We start from the raw sequence: 17,115 nt of genomic DNA on the forward strand, positions 1-17,115 counted from the left end.
TAGGGCAGCCTACCCTGGACTAGGCTTCTTCTGTTGGGAACTAGGATCTGCGTGGATCCCGTTGCTCCTACCCAGCCAAACCTTACTTTTAAGCCTGGCTCTCTGCCAGGATTTTGTATCTCCTCGGGCTGCATGGTGGGAGCTTAAAGTGCTTGTCTGATGGAGAAATCCCCCAGTGCACCACACTCAGTGCATGATGCATTGTGGGATACCCAGAGGCTGGGACCCATTGTCCCGGCCTCCAGAGCTCTGAGCTGCCTGGAGCAGTGCTGCTCGTCTGGGAGAGTGATCTGTGCTCCCAGCAATGTTCAAAGGATAGTCTGGGTTGGTGGGGGAGAAGGTTTCGCAGCCTCCCTCTGCCCCATGGTCATGTGAATAGCTCCTATGACTTATTTGCCTGGTGCTTCCTCCCCACCCCCCGGTTTTGTGTTTGATGTCAGAAACTATTAATCCTTCAGTGTTCTATAGCTGAGATGTATAACAGCTAGCAGCATTGATTTGTAATTGGCGAGAAAGACTGTGCTTGCTTTGGCCAATTAAAGCCTCTTTGAAAATAATGCTGTGTACTCTGTGTCCAAAGACCTTTTGTAGTCCCGCTTCAGACCCTCTTCTTTGTTGACTCCTGCAAAATCTCTTGTACTAAAATCAAAACAGGAATGACTTATGCTGACCAGTTCATACTATATGTCCTATATTTCATCCTATACTTGACCGAAAATCTCCTAGTAAAAAATAAAATGGTTTTATGGCTAATGGGATCTTTTAAATTTTTTGCTGCAACACAGCTAAATTTCCCCCATCTTCACTCATCTTCCCCCATCTTCAGTGAATCAGAGCCTGACGATAACTTAAAGACAGTACGATCTGGGATTCTTGCAAATACCACAAGAGCAGGATTCTTAATAAGTGTAATCAACTCTGCCAGGTGAAACACTGGTCCTCTATGCATTGCCCTCCACTTTTGTCCTCATTCACCAGATGTAAGGTATAATGCCTGAACCAGGAGACACAGTAGCCCTTTTCAGACATATGAGAAAGAGAGAGAGAGAGGAGGAGGAGGAGGAGGAGGAGGAACTAGTGTGTGTCCCAAGAGCACACCCACAAACTCTGCCCTGGTGCTGATGCACTCAAAAAGCTTTACCACTACTCTGTCCTCACTTACAGTGTTTGTCTGAAGAGATAAAGACTGTAAACATTAAGGAGATTGTTTCTGAGACCGGAAAGCTGGGGAAGTGGGGCTTTTTGAGCTCATCAGCGACACCAGGACAGGGCTTGTGGGTGTACTCTTGGTTCTGGCCCCAGCCCTCTTTAAGTTATTTATAAATGACCTGGCCCCTGAGTTGAAGAAGGTGGACGCTCACTCCCCTAAGCTGGCAGACCATCGGGTTCCGGTGCTCCTATATGCTGATGATTCGATCCTCTTGTCCCAGACCCAAATTGTTCTCCTCAGGCTTTTGAGAGCATTTGCCCACTATTGTAATGATAACCATCTTTCCATTAACTTTGCTAAATCTAAGGTGTTGGTGTTTTCCAACACCAGGAAGGTTTACAGCTGGAGTATCAACCATATTAAGGTCGACTAGGTTTTTAAGTTTAAATATCTTGGTATTTATTTCCAATCAAATCTTAATTGGTCATCACAGCATTTACATGCGATCCATACTGCACGGTCCACATGATATGCTTTTCTCTGTTTTTTCTTCACTAGGGGTGGCCAATACATACCTATGGCTCTCAGGGCGGTCTGAGTCAAAATTGTAGCTCAAATGTTCTTTGGGGCTCCACTATAGATTCAGGGGATACAGTCGGAGATGGATTCTGTTCAGTCCAGATTTCTCAGAGCTATTTTTAGAGTGCCGAAATTTGTTTCCTGTGGCGCTTTGTGTCTGGAGTTGGGTTCCTACTCCATTGCCTGTAGGGCTTGGGAGCTTAGACTAACTCGCTGGCTTAATTTTTGCCTTGGGTCTCAAGGTTCATTGTATATTCAACTTATGTGGAGGGACAACTTCCCTAACCCTTGGTTACCTGTGGTTACCAAAAAAAGTGCTGAGTTTGGGGCTTTCTCCCTCCAGTTTATTGTCCCTGTGTTTTACCAGCACCAAGGCTATCATTATCCTAGAGACATTGAGTATCAACACCTTGTCTCCTTAGCGAATAGATGTTGCTCTCCCATATATCTTGGTATTTTCCTCCCTGCTTGAAATCATCCTGCTAAATATCTCTCCACACTCCATCTAGTTAAATTGAGGTCAGCCTTTGCAAGAGCCAGGCTGAATATTTTACCCTCTGCCTTGCTCCTTAGAAGGTTTTGCAAGGATTCCCCTGTTTCAGGGCTATGTTCTTGTGGAGAGGGCTGCTTAGAAACAGTTGCTCATACACTTCTGTACTGCCCTCTGTTCCGCAACTCAAGGAAAGAATTATTGACCCCTCTATTTGATCAGTTCCCAGGCAGGCCTGACTCATTTTATCTTAATTTATGTATTGCTGATGTTAATGTGGGTATTACTAAACTGGTTGCTGAATTTTTATATGGGGCTATGAAACTGACCTCTCGTCATGGGGTTTTATGAGGCTGATTCTGTATCTTTTAGTTATTTTATGCTGTATATTTATTTATGGCAACAGTCCAAAGTTTTAATTTTGTTTGGCTTACAGCTGTAAATAAAATGATTGAGATTGTGTACTCTTGGAATGCTGTATGTAAGTACAGCAGCCTTTCTTTTTTTAACATCTGAAGAGGGTTCATGTTTATTGGAATGCTGAGTTCTCCCTGGACCTGCAATCTCAAACCTTGCTTTCAAGGAAAGATTGCAGAATTGGGGGATCTCATGTTCCACTGTTTGATTCCATACATAGGAGGCAGGACATGACCTCAACATGCACACCAGATTTTAACATACATAGAGGTTTGGGTGGAGTATCAGCTGAACAGGCAAACACACAGCCTGAGTATGGGCAAAGATAGTCGGAACAGGGGTGTGTGGTTGAAGAACCTTGAATTTCTTTGTTCATGAAGATAGGGGTTGTTATTTCTCGGATGACATCTGAATATTGATTGGGTAAAGAACTCCTTAGACATATATGACAAATGAAAAGCATAATAATAAATAATAATGAAATAATGTTAACATTGCGTGAGACTACAAATTTTTAGTAAAGGAGTCTTATCCAGTTTAGACAATTGATATAACAAAATGGATTGAGAATATATTGGTCTAAATGGTTTGCCTACTGGTCTATGTTCTAAACAGAAAAAGACATAAAAGAATATGTGCATACATGATAGGAGTGCACATTCAATGTAGACAGAGAGAAAAGTGGGATTGCACCAGCTGGTCCTCCCCGTCCCCATGATCTGTACCCTTGCATACATCACAAGTGAATATAATGTGTGTAAACCTGCAGATTTTAAGGAAAGGGGTGCAATATATGCATGCAAATTATCCACATGATGGGGGTCTCCACCCAAAACAGGGTGTTTTACAAATTATGCCAAACATATGTAGAGAGAGATCAGAGCCCACTGGTGTACTGCTCCCCTCTATGGGCATTGAATATGCATACCAGGAATGTGTGTAAATGACACTCATCACAGTAAATGTAATGACAATGTTAAGTAAATGACAGAATGTTATTAGATAACATTGTAATTGTCATTTACTAATAACTTTTAGCATTCTTCTAAGTGATGGACAGAACTAATGTTTTAAGATGCAATAAGTATAATGACCAACCATGCTGATTCAAGAGTAGATTCTAATATTGCAATTGATGTTAGAAATGCCTCTCTACAAAATAATTTGCATCCGACAGTTGTATTTATTCTACAAATTCACATGTCCTTGGGGGATAAGATCAAAAGATTTTTAGTGGGCAGGAATTATCTGCTATCAATGAATTAAGGCAGACTTAGGCCAGACAGCAATAAACTGAAAGACACCTACCTAGCTTATAAAGAAATGGTTTTCTACATGTATATGTCCATCTGTTTGTAGTTTGTGCAGTCTAAAAGACTTTTTATTTAGTCATACAAACCTCTAAAAGAAGTGTAAAAGGCAATTGGATTGCAGGCAAGGGAGCTGAGTTGCATCTACCCCCATAATTCTTAGCAAAATGCTGCATGCAGGTTGAAGGTCCTCTGGAGTATTAAAATATAAAAGATCAGGATGGACTTGTAACAAGCTCCTGAACTAAGACATCAGACATTCAGCAAATATCTTTTTGTCTTTAGGCAATTAACTTCGCATTTCTATGACCCAGTTAGTTGACTCATGTAAAATTTACATAATGAAATTTACATTTCTATAACCATTGTCTGTTTTGCTGGCAAATGCTTTCTAGGATTAAGATAACCTTTTTCTTTTGTGGTCTTGTGCATGTGTTCCATTTCAATTCAAACTGTTGTTGTGGTCATCATCATGTATTATTTATATGGAGCATCCAATATGTGCTAGGTGCTGCACAGAATATGTGCTAGGTGCTTCACATCCCTGCTTTACAAAACATGGGTCAAAAGGAGAGGGAAGTTTGAGGGAAAGGGGGAAAACATTGCACAAGCTGGGGCGGGTGGTAGGAAAAGGAAAGAACTAGAGAATACAAGACTTAGCATATAAATAGGAAAGAAGCGATAAGCCAAAAAGTACATCAAGAAGGAGATGGAAGAGAGAAAATATGAATTTATATTAAACAATATGAACACTGGCTGGTGTTCTGCATGCTCTACTCTACAAAGCTTTCTTACATGGCTCTCACATTGCCTTCTACATACAGCAATTTGGCTTGTAATTGTGGCTGAATTTCAAATGAAATTTGGGTCAAACTACTCATTTTTTCCCCATCTTCCTTCCTCCCATCAGGAAATCGTCCTGTTGAAATATATTCTGCTCATGGGAATTCTTCCTGTGAAAATGTAACATGGACAATCTATTCCAAACTTTCTCATATATAAGTAATTGCGGAATCCGCTTCCAAAAGTAACCCATTCAGCACAAAAGATTTTGTCAGAAATGACCCACTGCATCATTAATATGGAATCTGGAAAAGGGAAAGGGGTCTTTTCTGTATGGTCACTTGTGTTAGCTGAATGTATGATAGCTCCAGAGCTCACCTTGAGAATAAAAAAGAAAATATCAAAAAGCTTCTGGCCATTTTGGCAGGGAATTTGATGCAGTGTTGACTTTTCCCAGGAAACATTTTAGTACTGATTCAGGAATTCTCCTAGAAGCAATTTTGACAAAATTTGTGGGTTTAGAAGGGGGGAATAGAACAGAAGAAATTTTAGGGGTGGGTGAGAAATTCTTGTAACCTTTTTATGGATGCACCGTTGCTTGTTCCGTGGTGGTAACAGCAGCAGGTGCTATTATTATTTTTATTTTTATTTTTTAATGTATATGTTGTGCCTTTGAAGGCAGTGGCAGAAGTAGTGTTGTTGCAAGCACTGGGCCTCTTCCTACTGGCTGCCATTTTTGTTCCTGAAGTGCCCCTGGAATGAATTGCTCTCATTATGCAAGGGGAGTTCTGGTGAAGAAAACAGCAGGAGCCAATAGCCGGGAAGGTGTTGACTGCTTCTAGTGTTGCTTCTGTCACCATGTCCAAAGGCACAACATAAACCGAAAAAAGACACACGGGTGCAGCATAAAATAGTTTGCTAGAAAATGGGGGAAGGGATACCTGCCACCACAACCAATAGTTAAGCTGCCTCCTGCAAAACTGTAAGAATTATATATGCCCACTGCCTGAAAATGCCAAATGCCCATTTTTGCCACCTCAGGATGGAATCCATTCAGATAAATCATGGTGGAGGGCTGGTCTAGACCATTTAAACTGTGGTTTAAATCATGCAGTTAGGGGATAGTTTGGCTGTTCTGGACTCGCTTGATCACGCAGGGATGGTATAATTTGCCGGAACTGGATGTACTGTCAGTCCAAAGAGGTTCCAGGGAAAACATGGTGGTTGCCAGTGGGAATTTCACAGCCCCACTCTGAAAAATGACTGAAGGGCCATACCTATCAGTACTATATTGGTACGGAGATCAAGAGTAAAGTAAAAAGGGCTACTTGAATAAGAAGATATTCAAAGGCATAACTGCAAAATGTACGTGCAGTGCTGGGGGTGGAGGGTGAATCATGAACTGTAGCAATGATTGTAGATGATCAAAATATGTAGAGCAGGAGGAGAAATATCTTGATAATGAAACAGAATGGCTAACATTCTGACTAATGCTGCTTACATGCATCTAGAAGCAATAAAAATAGTTGGTTTGAAATGATTTTAATGTAAATTAATTATTTTAATGTTTAAATGATTTTAATTGTTTAATTGGTTTAGTTTTGATTTTAATTGTTTTTATTTTGATGTAAACCACCTTGAGCCATTTTTGGAAGGGCAGTATATAAATTAAATAAATAATAATAAAAATGCACATGCAGCACTAGCCCCTGTATTAGTCCCTGCATTTCCAAAGCATGGGTGCTCTTGGACAAGAGCACAATTACTATTGTAGCTCTCCCTGCCCTCCAGAAACACTCTCTTGCAGCAGAAAGACTTCCCTAAAGGTCAGGGGTGTGCTTCTGCTGTAATGGAGTACTTTTGGAGTGCAAGAAGAGCTCAGAAATTAGTTGCACTCTTGTGTAGGATCTCCCACACTTCAGAAGCACAGGAGTAGTGCAGGGGCTGGTGCTGCATGTGCACTGATGTAAGAAGCACTCATGCAGCCTTAGGATGCCAGCCTCTGTTTCTAAAGTACGTCATGCAAATACTGCACAGATGGGGCCTGATTTGACTGAAAATGTTTATTTTACATGTTTTCACTTGAAAGGGAATGATGTACCTGGAAGAGAGGCGACTGGTTCACAGAGACTTGGCAGCCCGGAACGTCTTAGTGAAATCACCAAATCATGTGAAGATCACAGACTTTGGCCTGGCCAGGCTGCTGGAAGGAGATGAGAAAGAATACAGTGCTGATGGTGGGAAGGTAGGCGTCACAGTAGACCCATGTGCTTCCTTTGGGCTTTCAAGGAACTTGGTTTGAAGGTCTTCCTCAGCATGATTCATAAGTCAAGAGTGAGAGAGTTAGGCTGCATTTGCACTTAACATGGAACCATGGTCCAATGGACCTGTGGTTCTGCTCCCCACTCTCCTGGCTGCATTCTGATGAAATGGAGTGCATCCTCTCTGCAGTTAGTGAGACTGCAGAGAGGAGGGGGAACTGGCTGTGTGGGCTTCCTTCTTGCTTGAAGGACAGCCCTCACAGACAATCACTGAGGGAGAGAGGGAAGACCTTCCTCCCTCCACTCCAGTTCGGCCGAATGCCACCTCCAGTGCTGCATTTGGACATACCGGAGGTTCCATGGAACCCTGGTTTTGAGCAATGAAATTCACTACAAACCAAGGGTTCAAATCTTCAGAGCAAAACCTCAGGTTGCAGAAGGGATGGGACTGGAATTGCACACCTTTGGATATAATGGTAGGGAATCCTCTGGCCCCTGCAACTCTGTTTCCCCGTTACGTGTGAATGTGGCCTTAGTCTAGTGTAGTGACTAAGAGCCTGAGCTACAAATCAGGACTTCTCTGGTTTGAATCTTGCCTCTGCCATGAACTCATTAAGTGACTTTAGGCAAGCCACTCCTCTCAGCCTGAGCCCCATATCTACAATATGGGAATAGTAATACTTGTTGTAAAGATTACATCAAGATAACACAAATGAAGCGCTTTGCATGCTCAAAAAGTGCTATGCAAATGCTAAGTGTTATTATAGGTATATTATGTACAGCTAATACAATTTCATATACAATATGAAAAAGGTATACAAATACTGATTAATGGAGCACCGGTGCTTCTGAAGAGTTTTAGACTAACACAGCAGCAGTGCTAATATGTGCATGATGGGCGTGAATTCAGAGACCTTTCCTTTCCCCAGAAGCTATCTATCTATCTATCTATCTATCTATCTATCTATCTATCTATCTATCTATCTATCTATCTATATCCCTGAGGGCTATGCAACCCTCAGGAACATATTTGTGAGTGGCATGGAGGTTGAAATTTGCCCTCATTGCTGAGCCAGCAGTGGAACTTAGTTGGACTTTTCATAAACACTGCTGCTTTGCTAGCATGGCAGCCACTGATTTTTAACACTTTAAAGCTATGTCTTCCTGCTTACCTAGTCCTCTTATGAACCAAGCCTGTTTCTTCAGCATCTCTTTGGAAAACTTTGGAGTCTAAGGAGGGTATTTTCATTATTTATTTATGTATTTAAAATATTTATACCCCGCCCCTCCAGTACACTACTGCTTGGGGTGGCTCACAACAATAACATAGATACAAGACACAATAAAAGTAATAAAATTAATGAAACTGAACAAGTTAAAAAACAGGTTAAAACCACACTCAGTATTAGGCTCAAATTAAGTTATTTTAAAAGTTAAAAATGGAAAATGATAGATAAATAAAGAACCTACCAGATATAACCAAAAATGGGACATTAAAAAGCCTCCTTAAAAAGGAGTGTTTTAAGTTGTTTTAAAAAAAACACTGAGCATGGCGAAGGGAAGGAGTTCCATAGAGGCCATGTCTCTAGTCCTCACCTACGGGATCTCTGTTAGCGGTGGGGCCATAAGCAGGGCCTGAGATGATGAGCGGAGGGCCCTAGCAGATTCATATGGTCAAACACAGTCCAACAGGTACCCCGGCCCCAAGCCATGTAGAGCTTTAAAGGTCAAGACCAGCACCTTGAATCTAGCCCGGAAGCAGACCAATGAAGCTGCCACAGGATGGGTGTGATACTCATGAAATGACTTATACCCATGAGCATCCCTGCAGCAGCATTCTGAACCAGCTGACCCTTCCAAACAGTCTTCAAGCGCAGCCCCAATCTGCAGTAGTCCAATCTGGATGTTACCAATGCATGAGTGACTGAGGTCAGGTCCGACTTCTCCAAGTAGGGTCACAGCTGGCGTACCAGCCATAGTTGGAAAAAGGCGCTTTTGCACACCACTGCCACCTGCGCCTCCAAGGACAATGTTGGGTCCAGAAACACCCGCAAGCTGTGGACTTTATCTTTCAGAGGGAGTGTGATCCCATCCAAGACCAGATTTACCTCATTACTTAGATGATTAGTTCTACAAACCCAGAGCACTTCCGTCTTACGTGGATTAAGTTTCAGGTTGTTTGCCCTCATCCAGTCCAGAACAGCCTCCAAGGCCTGGTTCAGAGCTTCCACTGCCTCCCTGGTGTCTGCCGACTTAAAAGATAGGTAGAGCTGGGTGTCATCAGCATATTGATGGCACCGCAGCCCACACCTACGGATGATCTCTCTCAGGGGTTTCATGTAAATGTTAAACGGCATGGGGGACAGAATCAATCTGTGATTGTGGCACCGCATAGGCCAAAGACCAAGGAGTGAAGCAGGCATCCCCCAGCACTACTTTCTGAGTATGACCCTCCAGGTAGGAGCGGAGCCACTGTATAACTGTGTCCCCAAGTCACAACCCAGAGAGACGTCCCAGAAGGATACCATGGTCGATGGTATCGAAAGCAGCTGAGCGGTCCAGAAGTATCAACAAAGTCACACTCCCTCTGTCTATCTCCCAGTGTAGGTCATCCACCAGGGCGACCAAGGCAGTTTCAATCCCATATCCAGGTCAGAAGCCATACTGGAAAGGATCTAAGTAATCAGATTCATCCAGAGTAGTCATGTGCACGGACCGGTTCGGAGGCCATTCTAAAGGCCTCCAGACCGGTCTGGACACGGGTGGTTTTGGTTCGGGTGGGGGGTTCCAAAAGAGTTTGGGGGGGCTTTACTTACCCCCTCAAGAATGCCGCCGTATTTCTTAGAGCAAGCCGCCCGCTTCATTCCCCCTCTCGGCGCGGCTCTCCTTTTGAATACTGAATCGGGCGGCAGGGTATCTCCCAGTCCCTGCCGCCCTCTTAAATGCCCCCGCTCGGCTGGCGGCCGCCCCCTTTAAGCCCCCAAGACCCCTGCCGCCCCTTCCCTTCCCACTGCAACGAGGGGTCGGCAGGAGAACTCCCCTGCCGTCCACTTCCCCGGTTGGCTGCAAATGGCTTCTAGGAAGCCTTTTGCGCATGCGCGCAAAAAGCTTCCTAGAAGCCATTTGCAGCCAGCCGGGGAAGTGGATGGGGACGGCAGGGGAGTTCTCCTGCCGACCCCTCGTTGCGGTGGGAAGGGAAGGGGCGGCAGGGGTCTTGGGGGCTTAAAGGGGGCGGCCGCCAGCCGAGCAGGGGCATTTAAGAGGGTGGCAGGGACTGGGAGATACCCTGCCGCCTGATTCAGTATTCAAAAGGAGAGCCGCGCCGAGAGGGGGAATGAAGCGGGCGGCAGGGAAGTCTGCCACCCGCTTGCTCTAAGAAATACGGCGGCATTCTTGAGGGGGTAAGTAAAGCCCCCCCCCGAACTCTTTTGGAAACCCCCCCCCCAGTGTCGGACTGCAGCTCCGCGGTTCCGTGCACATCCCTAATCCAGAGTAGCTTCGTGGCTTCTGTATTGTTACTGCAATAACATCAGCTGAAAGCAATACAGGGAACCACAGTTGTTCCACACTATTCTGGTGTAGGGATGCCACGATAATCTGACAGGTTTTGTTCCCAGCCTGGATATTTTAATTCTGCTGGTGAGAACAATTATGGATTGTGCATTCAACACACACCCCACTAAATGGAATTGAGTAGCTAGAATGCAACCACATTTTCATGCTTATTCCAATGCACAGTCTGACACACATCAGATTTATACCAATTTTTCTAAAGATAAGGACCCTCGAAGGCCATCTGTGCAGTTTCCCCACATATATCCAAGACCATGGGGCAGAAAAGCAGAAAACTCCATGAAAATAAAAGAGCAACTTTTGGTGCATTATTTGGATGCATTGCTATCACATAATATTGCATTCAAGGCTTAGGGCTTTGAAGATGATTTTTTGTCAGTGAATGTCTTTACTTGTTTCCAGCAGACATAGGCAAAAAGTATACAAGAACCTCAGTTGTAATGGGTCCAGTTATTTTTTACACATGTGTCCAAAAATCTGCATATCAGCTCATAATTAAAAAAGTCCTGCACACCGTTCAAAAAGTCTGTGTGGCAGTACCAGTGCCAAGATGTTGTCAAAGAAGAAGAGAATATTATGACACTTAATAGTGAGGCATGTAATTATAACTGATACTGTAAACCCGTAGAGTGCGTCAGTTTTCTTCTGAAAGTCAACACATCTCGCCTTTATTTATTTATTTATTTACTGTTTTGGGAACATTTGTTGAAAAGTGATATATAAATATCCCCCTCCCCTTTCCCCAGCAGCGGGGAAGCAGTATTCATCTCCCTGGATTATGAAGTTCTGAATTACCTGGTCTTGTTTCTGATGTAGAAACAATGCATAATGAATTTTAAAAAGTCAGGATATTGTACAGGATGCTTTCTGTGCATGGTGCTTTTCATTTGCCCCTACACCCAAAATAGACACGAGGAGGGAAATTGGAAGAAAAGGCACAATGTAAAGTACGCAATGTAAAATATTCTTCATATTGGGACTGCCCAAAGGTTTTTGCCATGAATAGAAGAGCAGGCAATTTTAAATTTGACTAATGCTAGCACACCCTACTGGTACTTAGATCTAACCTCACAGCTAAAGGTAAAGGTGTGGCTTACCTAAGCAAGTCAAAGTGGTTCTGAAATGTGAATCTGAATGCAAATTTTTGTTTACCTAAATTTTAGAGATGTTACTAAAATAACATTTTAAAACTAATTATTTTTTTTAGTGACTTTATCTTTTGCTTCACCCTAGATGCCAATTAAGTGGATGGCTCTTGAGTGTATACATTACAGGAAATTCACACATCAGACTGATGTTTGGAGCTACGGTAATTCCAATCCTATGTCTTCATATTCAGTTATCAATCTGTTTGTATTTACTTGCTATGATCTTTTGTTGTGTTGCTGACGTGTATCATCCTTTCGCTAAGAAAAGGGCTCAGGGAGTGGGAGTTCAGTGGATGAACTCATGAACTTCATAGAGGAAGTCTTTTAGCCTTGACATCTCTTATTAAGCATTCCCTGCAGCAGATCAACCTCCAACTGAGACATTCAGAAAGCTGTCTTTGAGACCTAACACCAGTCTGGATTGATAGTCCAACTCTAGTTTGATTTGCTATAAAGCAGATACTTATTTTAAACTTTGTTTCCATACTTATTTATTCATCATATATTTATACAGCCTGATACTCAGTGTACAAAATATAAAATATTTAAAAGTCACAAATTAAAATACATGACAATAAAAACAATAGAATAAAATAATTATTAAAACAAGTTTTTAAAATTATTAAAATTAATTCTAATTAAAAGCCAGAGAGAACAGGAGGGTCTTGAGGTTCTTCCTGAATACAAACAGAGAAGGAGATGCTCTTATTTCAGCAAGAAGCATATTCCAAAGCCCAGGGGCAGCCACAGAGAAAGCCCGGTCCTGGGTTGCCACCAAACGAGCCGGTGGCAACCGTAACCGGACCTCTCCAGGAGGTCATAACAGGTGGTAGGGTTTATGACAAAGGAGGCGCTCTCTCAAATTGCCTGGACCCAATCCATTAAGGGCTATAGGTAATAACCAGCACTTTGTATTTCACCCGGAAACATATTGGCAGCCAGCGCAGTCCTTTTAGAACTGGTGTTATGTGGTCCCTTCATGTTGTCCCAGAGACAAATCTGGCTGCCCCATTCTGTACCAATTGTAGTTTCCGGACTACATACAAAGGCAGGCCCACATAGAGCGCATTACAGTAGTCAAGCCTGGAGATTACTAGCGTATGTACCACTGTTTTAAGGCCATTCACCTCTAGAAATGGACTTAGCTGACGTATCAACTGAAGCTGATAAAAAGTGCTCCTGGCCACCACCTCAGCCTGAGAAACCAGGGAGAGCTTTGGTCCAGGAGCACTCCTAGGCTATGTACCTGATCTTTCAGGGTGTTACCCCATCCCAAACAGGCAGATCTAAACCATCTCTCAGGTCCAGCCTCCCCACAGGGAGGGGGCCATAAGGAAAGCTGGCAGGGGATGGGGGAAGCTCTGCGGACCCCCCTCCCCCCCATGCTGCCTCCAGCAACTCCCCGGTAGGGAGTAAGGTAAAAAATAATTTTAAAACAAATTATTTTTTAAATGAAAAAAGTTCACAACGTTCACATTTGGGGGGTGTTTGTTCCGGAGTTGGGTCAAACAGAGGGTGGTTCGATTCAACCCCAAACCATCAAACCGAACCAGTTTAATGTCAAACTGGCTCAACATTGAGACGGTTTGCACAACCCTAGTCACAGCAAGTGATCGATCGTTCCAAGTTTAAATTCAAGGGGGAGGGGTACATACTAGCCCCCTCACAACCCCAGACAACTTAGCTGGACATGAATTTGTGGAAGCAATGTGGGCAGAAAAGAACTGCTTCTTTGCCATCCATACTGCCAGAGCATAGGTCTTCAAATGTGCTCTATGTTGTGCCTGATCAGACTCACACCGAGTCTTCCTCCACTTGTGCTCTGATCGTCTACCTCGCCACTTCAGCTCCAGTAACTCATCCAAACACCATGGGGTTGTCTTTAAAGCAAGTTGGAGAGGACACTTAGAAGCTATTGTGACTACTGCTCCAGTAAGTTCATTATTCCATCTTTGGCATTGACAGAATCATTAGCAGAGCCAACCCTAAACCCCTCCAAGGCTTCTTGGAATTCTATTGGATTCAATAACCTCCTCAGGTGGACCCATCTAGTAGGTCCGTCACACCTACAGAGGTAGGTCATGGCTGTAAGTTCTACCTTAACCAGATGGTGATCCATCCATGACAATAGGGAGATGACAGGAGTCCCCACCCATGGAACACCTCCCTGATCAGAGCAAAAGACCAAATCCAGCGTGTGACCAGCATCATGTGTCCGACCAGAGACAAATTGGGATAGGCCCACAGTCGTCATGGTCGCGATGAACTCTTGAGACACTCCCCAACAAAACAGTCGCAAAATGGACATTAAAGTCCGCCAACAACAACTTGGGCGACTCCAATGCCAACTCAGCAACCAGCTCCATCAGGTGAATTAGGGACTCCACTGGGCAGTGTGGTGATCGGTACACCAGCAAAAGTACACACACATTCAGTATAGGTCACATCCCCAACAGGTATCCTGGTAAGGGAGATGATATTCTTATAGACCACAGCCACCCCACCTCCCTGCCCACATCCTCTCACCTGCTGTACAATGGAGTATCCAACCCTCTGGGAGAAGCTGGGACCAAACTGGACCACTAGCCTTTCCTGACCAGGTCTCCGTAATACAAACCAGGTCAGTTCCTTCATCCATAATCAAGTCATGGACTACCTCAGATTTAGTTTGAACTGACCTGGCATTAGGTGAGGTTCTGTGGGTGGGTGGCATTGCTCTCTAGACTCAAATAGGTGGTAGGCTTGTTGGAAGAGGAAACAATTAAATTTCTGAATTCCCTTTCCCTGTGATGGCCCACTGGCAGAGGCGTATCTAGGGAAAATAGTGCCCAGGGCAAGCACAATTGCGCCCCCCTGTCCAAACATCTGACACCCATCTTTCAGATAACTTTACCATAATAACAGCTCAAAAATACAAGTCAAGCTTGTTAATCTTCTAATATTTCAAAAACTATTTAGCAGTGGATATGGCAGACCAAAAAATGCTGGAAAACTCCAAATTTCAGTATGCTGGGGCTCATGAAATACCCAAAAACTATATGGAGGTATACTTGGAAAACTAAATAGAAGTGTCTGTCTAATGCTGTACTATGCATTGTTGCATCACTATTACATAAGTTTTAAAAATAAATGGAAAATTTGACTTTTCCTAGTTACTCTGAAAATAATTGAAGGATATGCAGAATAAACTGGGTCACTGCTTGGAATATATTCTAGTCTTTCAGAAAGACAGTTAAAATGAGAGAAAGAGAGCAAGAAACTCCCAGTGGGCCTTAATACTAAGGATTTCACACTGATTCAAAGACAAACTCACCATTAATAGCCATATTATTAAGACATCACATTTAACTCACTTATCACAAGAAGCAAAGTAAGAGCAAATCCTAGCTCCTAGATACAATCCTAGCTCATATGTTTCAGCTCAGTATTCACAAGCCCTGATTCTCTGTACATAGTGCCAAACTAAATATGTGTACAGTGACTTATATTATATTAAATTTATGTATTTTTACATAAATTAATTTTAGAAAATGGCGCCCCCTTCAAGTGGCTCCCGGGGCATGTGCCCTGCCTGCCCTACCCTAGATACGCCCCTGCCCGCTGGCCTACCAACACCATATCTTCACCGATTCCCCACCACCGCTGGTATAGCTGTCATTCCCCACCTCCCCATCTCTGTTCAGCCCAAAACACATACCTGTACTAGGCCTAACTAAATACTAGGTAACAATGAAGTGAGCAGGAGTCTTCCTTCCAGCCACTGAAGTTAATAAGTTGGCCCCAGCCCTCAGTCCCATCCCCCGAAGGCTACCACCAAAGGCCAGCCCCCATTGACAGGCGACCTCAGTGGCTGCATGCAGGTGGCCTGCATCAGTGGCTGCTCCTCTGGCTGCAGCCCACCCTAATAAAGGCCAGCAGATCAGAAGCCCAATGGGTGTGTCTCTCAACCCCCACCAATCGAGCAGTTTGGCCAAGTGTAGATTATCAAACACACATACTTGCCCAAGAGTTGCTGCTGGTTCATCTTTTACGGTTGCCGCTGGCATGTCTAGTGATGACTCAGGGTTAGACCTTCTTTGTGGCTGTCCCAGGGCTTTGGAATGCACTTCATCAAAATAAGAGCTTCTCCATCTCTGATTGCTTTTAAAAGGCCCTTAAGACACACCTGTTTTCTCAGGCTTTTAATTGAAATTAATTTTAAACTGTCTGATGGTTTTATTCTGTGAAATTGTTTTAATTGTTTCACTCTGTGGACTGTTTTTAATTGTTAGCCTACTTTCCAGTAGGCTTGTGAGATCACCCGGCATTCTGTGTGTGTGTCTGTGTGTCGTTCACTATCAACTTCGCAATGCCTGGACCAATATGAACCAAATTGGATACCGTTGTAGGGACACATAGGGACACCTCAACATCAAAGATTGTGATGATATCATCTACCCCAATCCAAGATGGCAGACACGTAAATGTTTGAGGTGCAAGTGGGCTAACCTGTGAACTGCTTAACCGATTTGAACCAAATTTGCTACAGCTGTAGCGACACATAGGGTTGCCCTAATGGCTTGGTGTGTGATGATGTCATCCACTCCAATTCAAGACGGCAGCCACGTGAACATCTGAGGCTTCAGCAGGCTAATTTGTGGACTATCTAACCAATTTAAACCAAATTAGGTACACTTGCAGTGAGTGACTCACAGGGACACCTCAATGATGTAGTTTGTGATTATGCCATCCACCCCAATCCAAGATGGCAGATGCATACACTTTGGAGGCACAAGTGGGCTAACTTGTGAACTGCTTAAACAATTTGAACCAAATTTGCTACAGCTGTAGGGACATAGGAACACCTCAACAACATAGATTGTGACAATGTCATCCAAACCAATTCAAGATGGTGGACACATAAACATTTGAGGTGCAAGTCCAATAACTTGTGGACAGTCTGACTGATTCGAATCAAATTTGCTACAGCTGTATGGACAGATAGAGATGTCCCAGTGGTGTAGTTTGTGATGATGTCATCCACCTTGATCCAAGATGGTGGATGCATGAACATTTGAGGTGCAAGAGATCTTTGAACCGAATTTAGTCCAGTTGTAGAGACAGTGAAAGGAAAGTAGGCTGATTAGTTCTTACTAGAACAACTTGTTTTATTCTGTGAAAGAATAAAAAAAGTTTTATATTGTAACTTGAACTGTGTATACCACCTAGAGCTGTATATATCAGGTGGTATATAAATATGATAACCAAGTAACTAACAAAATAAATAAATAAATACAAATATTTAAATCTGAATAGAGTTGTTAGATTCTATCTCTGTGTTATAGTTTAAAATGTATAAGCTTGCAATAACTTGCTTCCTGTAATGTAAGTGCTGGTTTGGCAGCAGCTTGGCTGATCATTGTGA

At 43.3% G+C, this 17,115-nt stretch overlaps 1 protein-coding gene across 5 annotated transcripts in view; it reads left to right on the plus strand.

The window, feature by feature from the left end:
- ERBB4 (erb-b2 receptor tyrosine kinase 4) overlaps positions 1 to 17,115 on the plus strand; it is a 1,268,185-nt gene that overhangs the window by 1,197,345 nt on the left and 53,725 nt on the right. For all 5 annotated transcript variants that reach the window (XM_053283383.1, XM_053283386.1, XM_053283382.1 and 2 more), the window contains exons 21-22: positions 6,819 to 6,974; positions 11,797 to 11,872. In XM_053283383.1, the coding sequence (XP_053139358.1) occupies positions 6,819 to 6,974; positions 11,797 to 11,872 (232 nt within the window). The remainder of the gene's footprint in view (positions 1 to 6,818; positions 6,975 to 11,796; positions 11,873 to 17,115) is intronic.

Source organism: Hemicordylus capensis, chromosome 1 (assembly GCF_027244095.1).
Source record: "Hemicordylus capensis ecotype Gifberg chromosome 1, rHemCap1.1.pri, whole genome shotgun sequence".
Lineage (NCBI taxonomy): Eukaryota > Metazoa > Chordata > Lepidosauria > Squamata > Cordylidae > Hemicordylus > Hemicordylus capensis.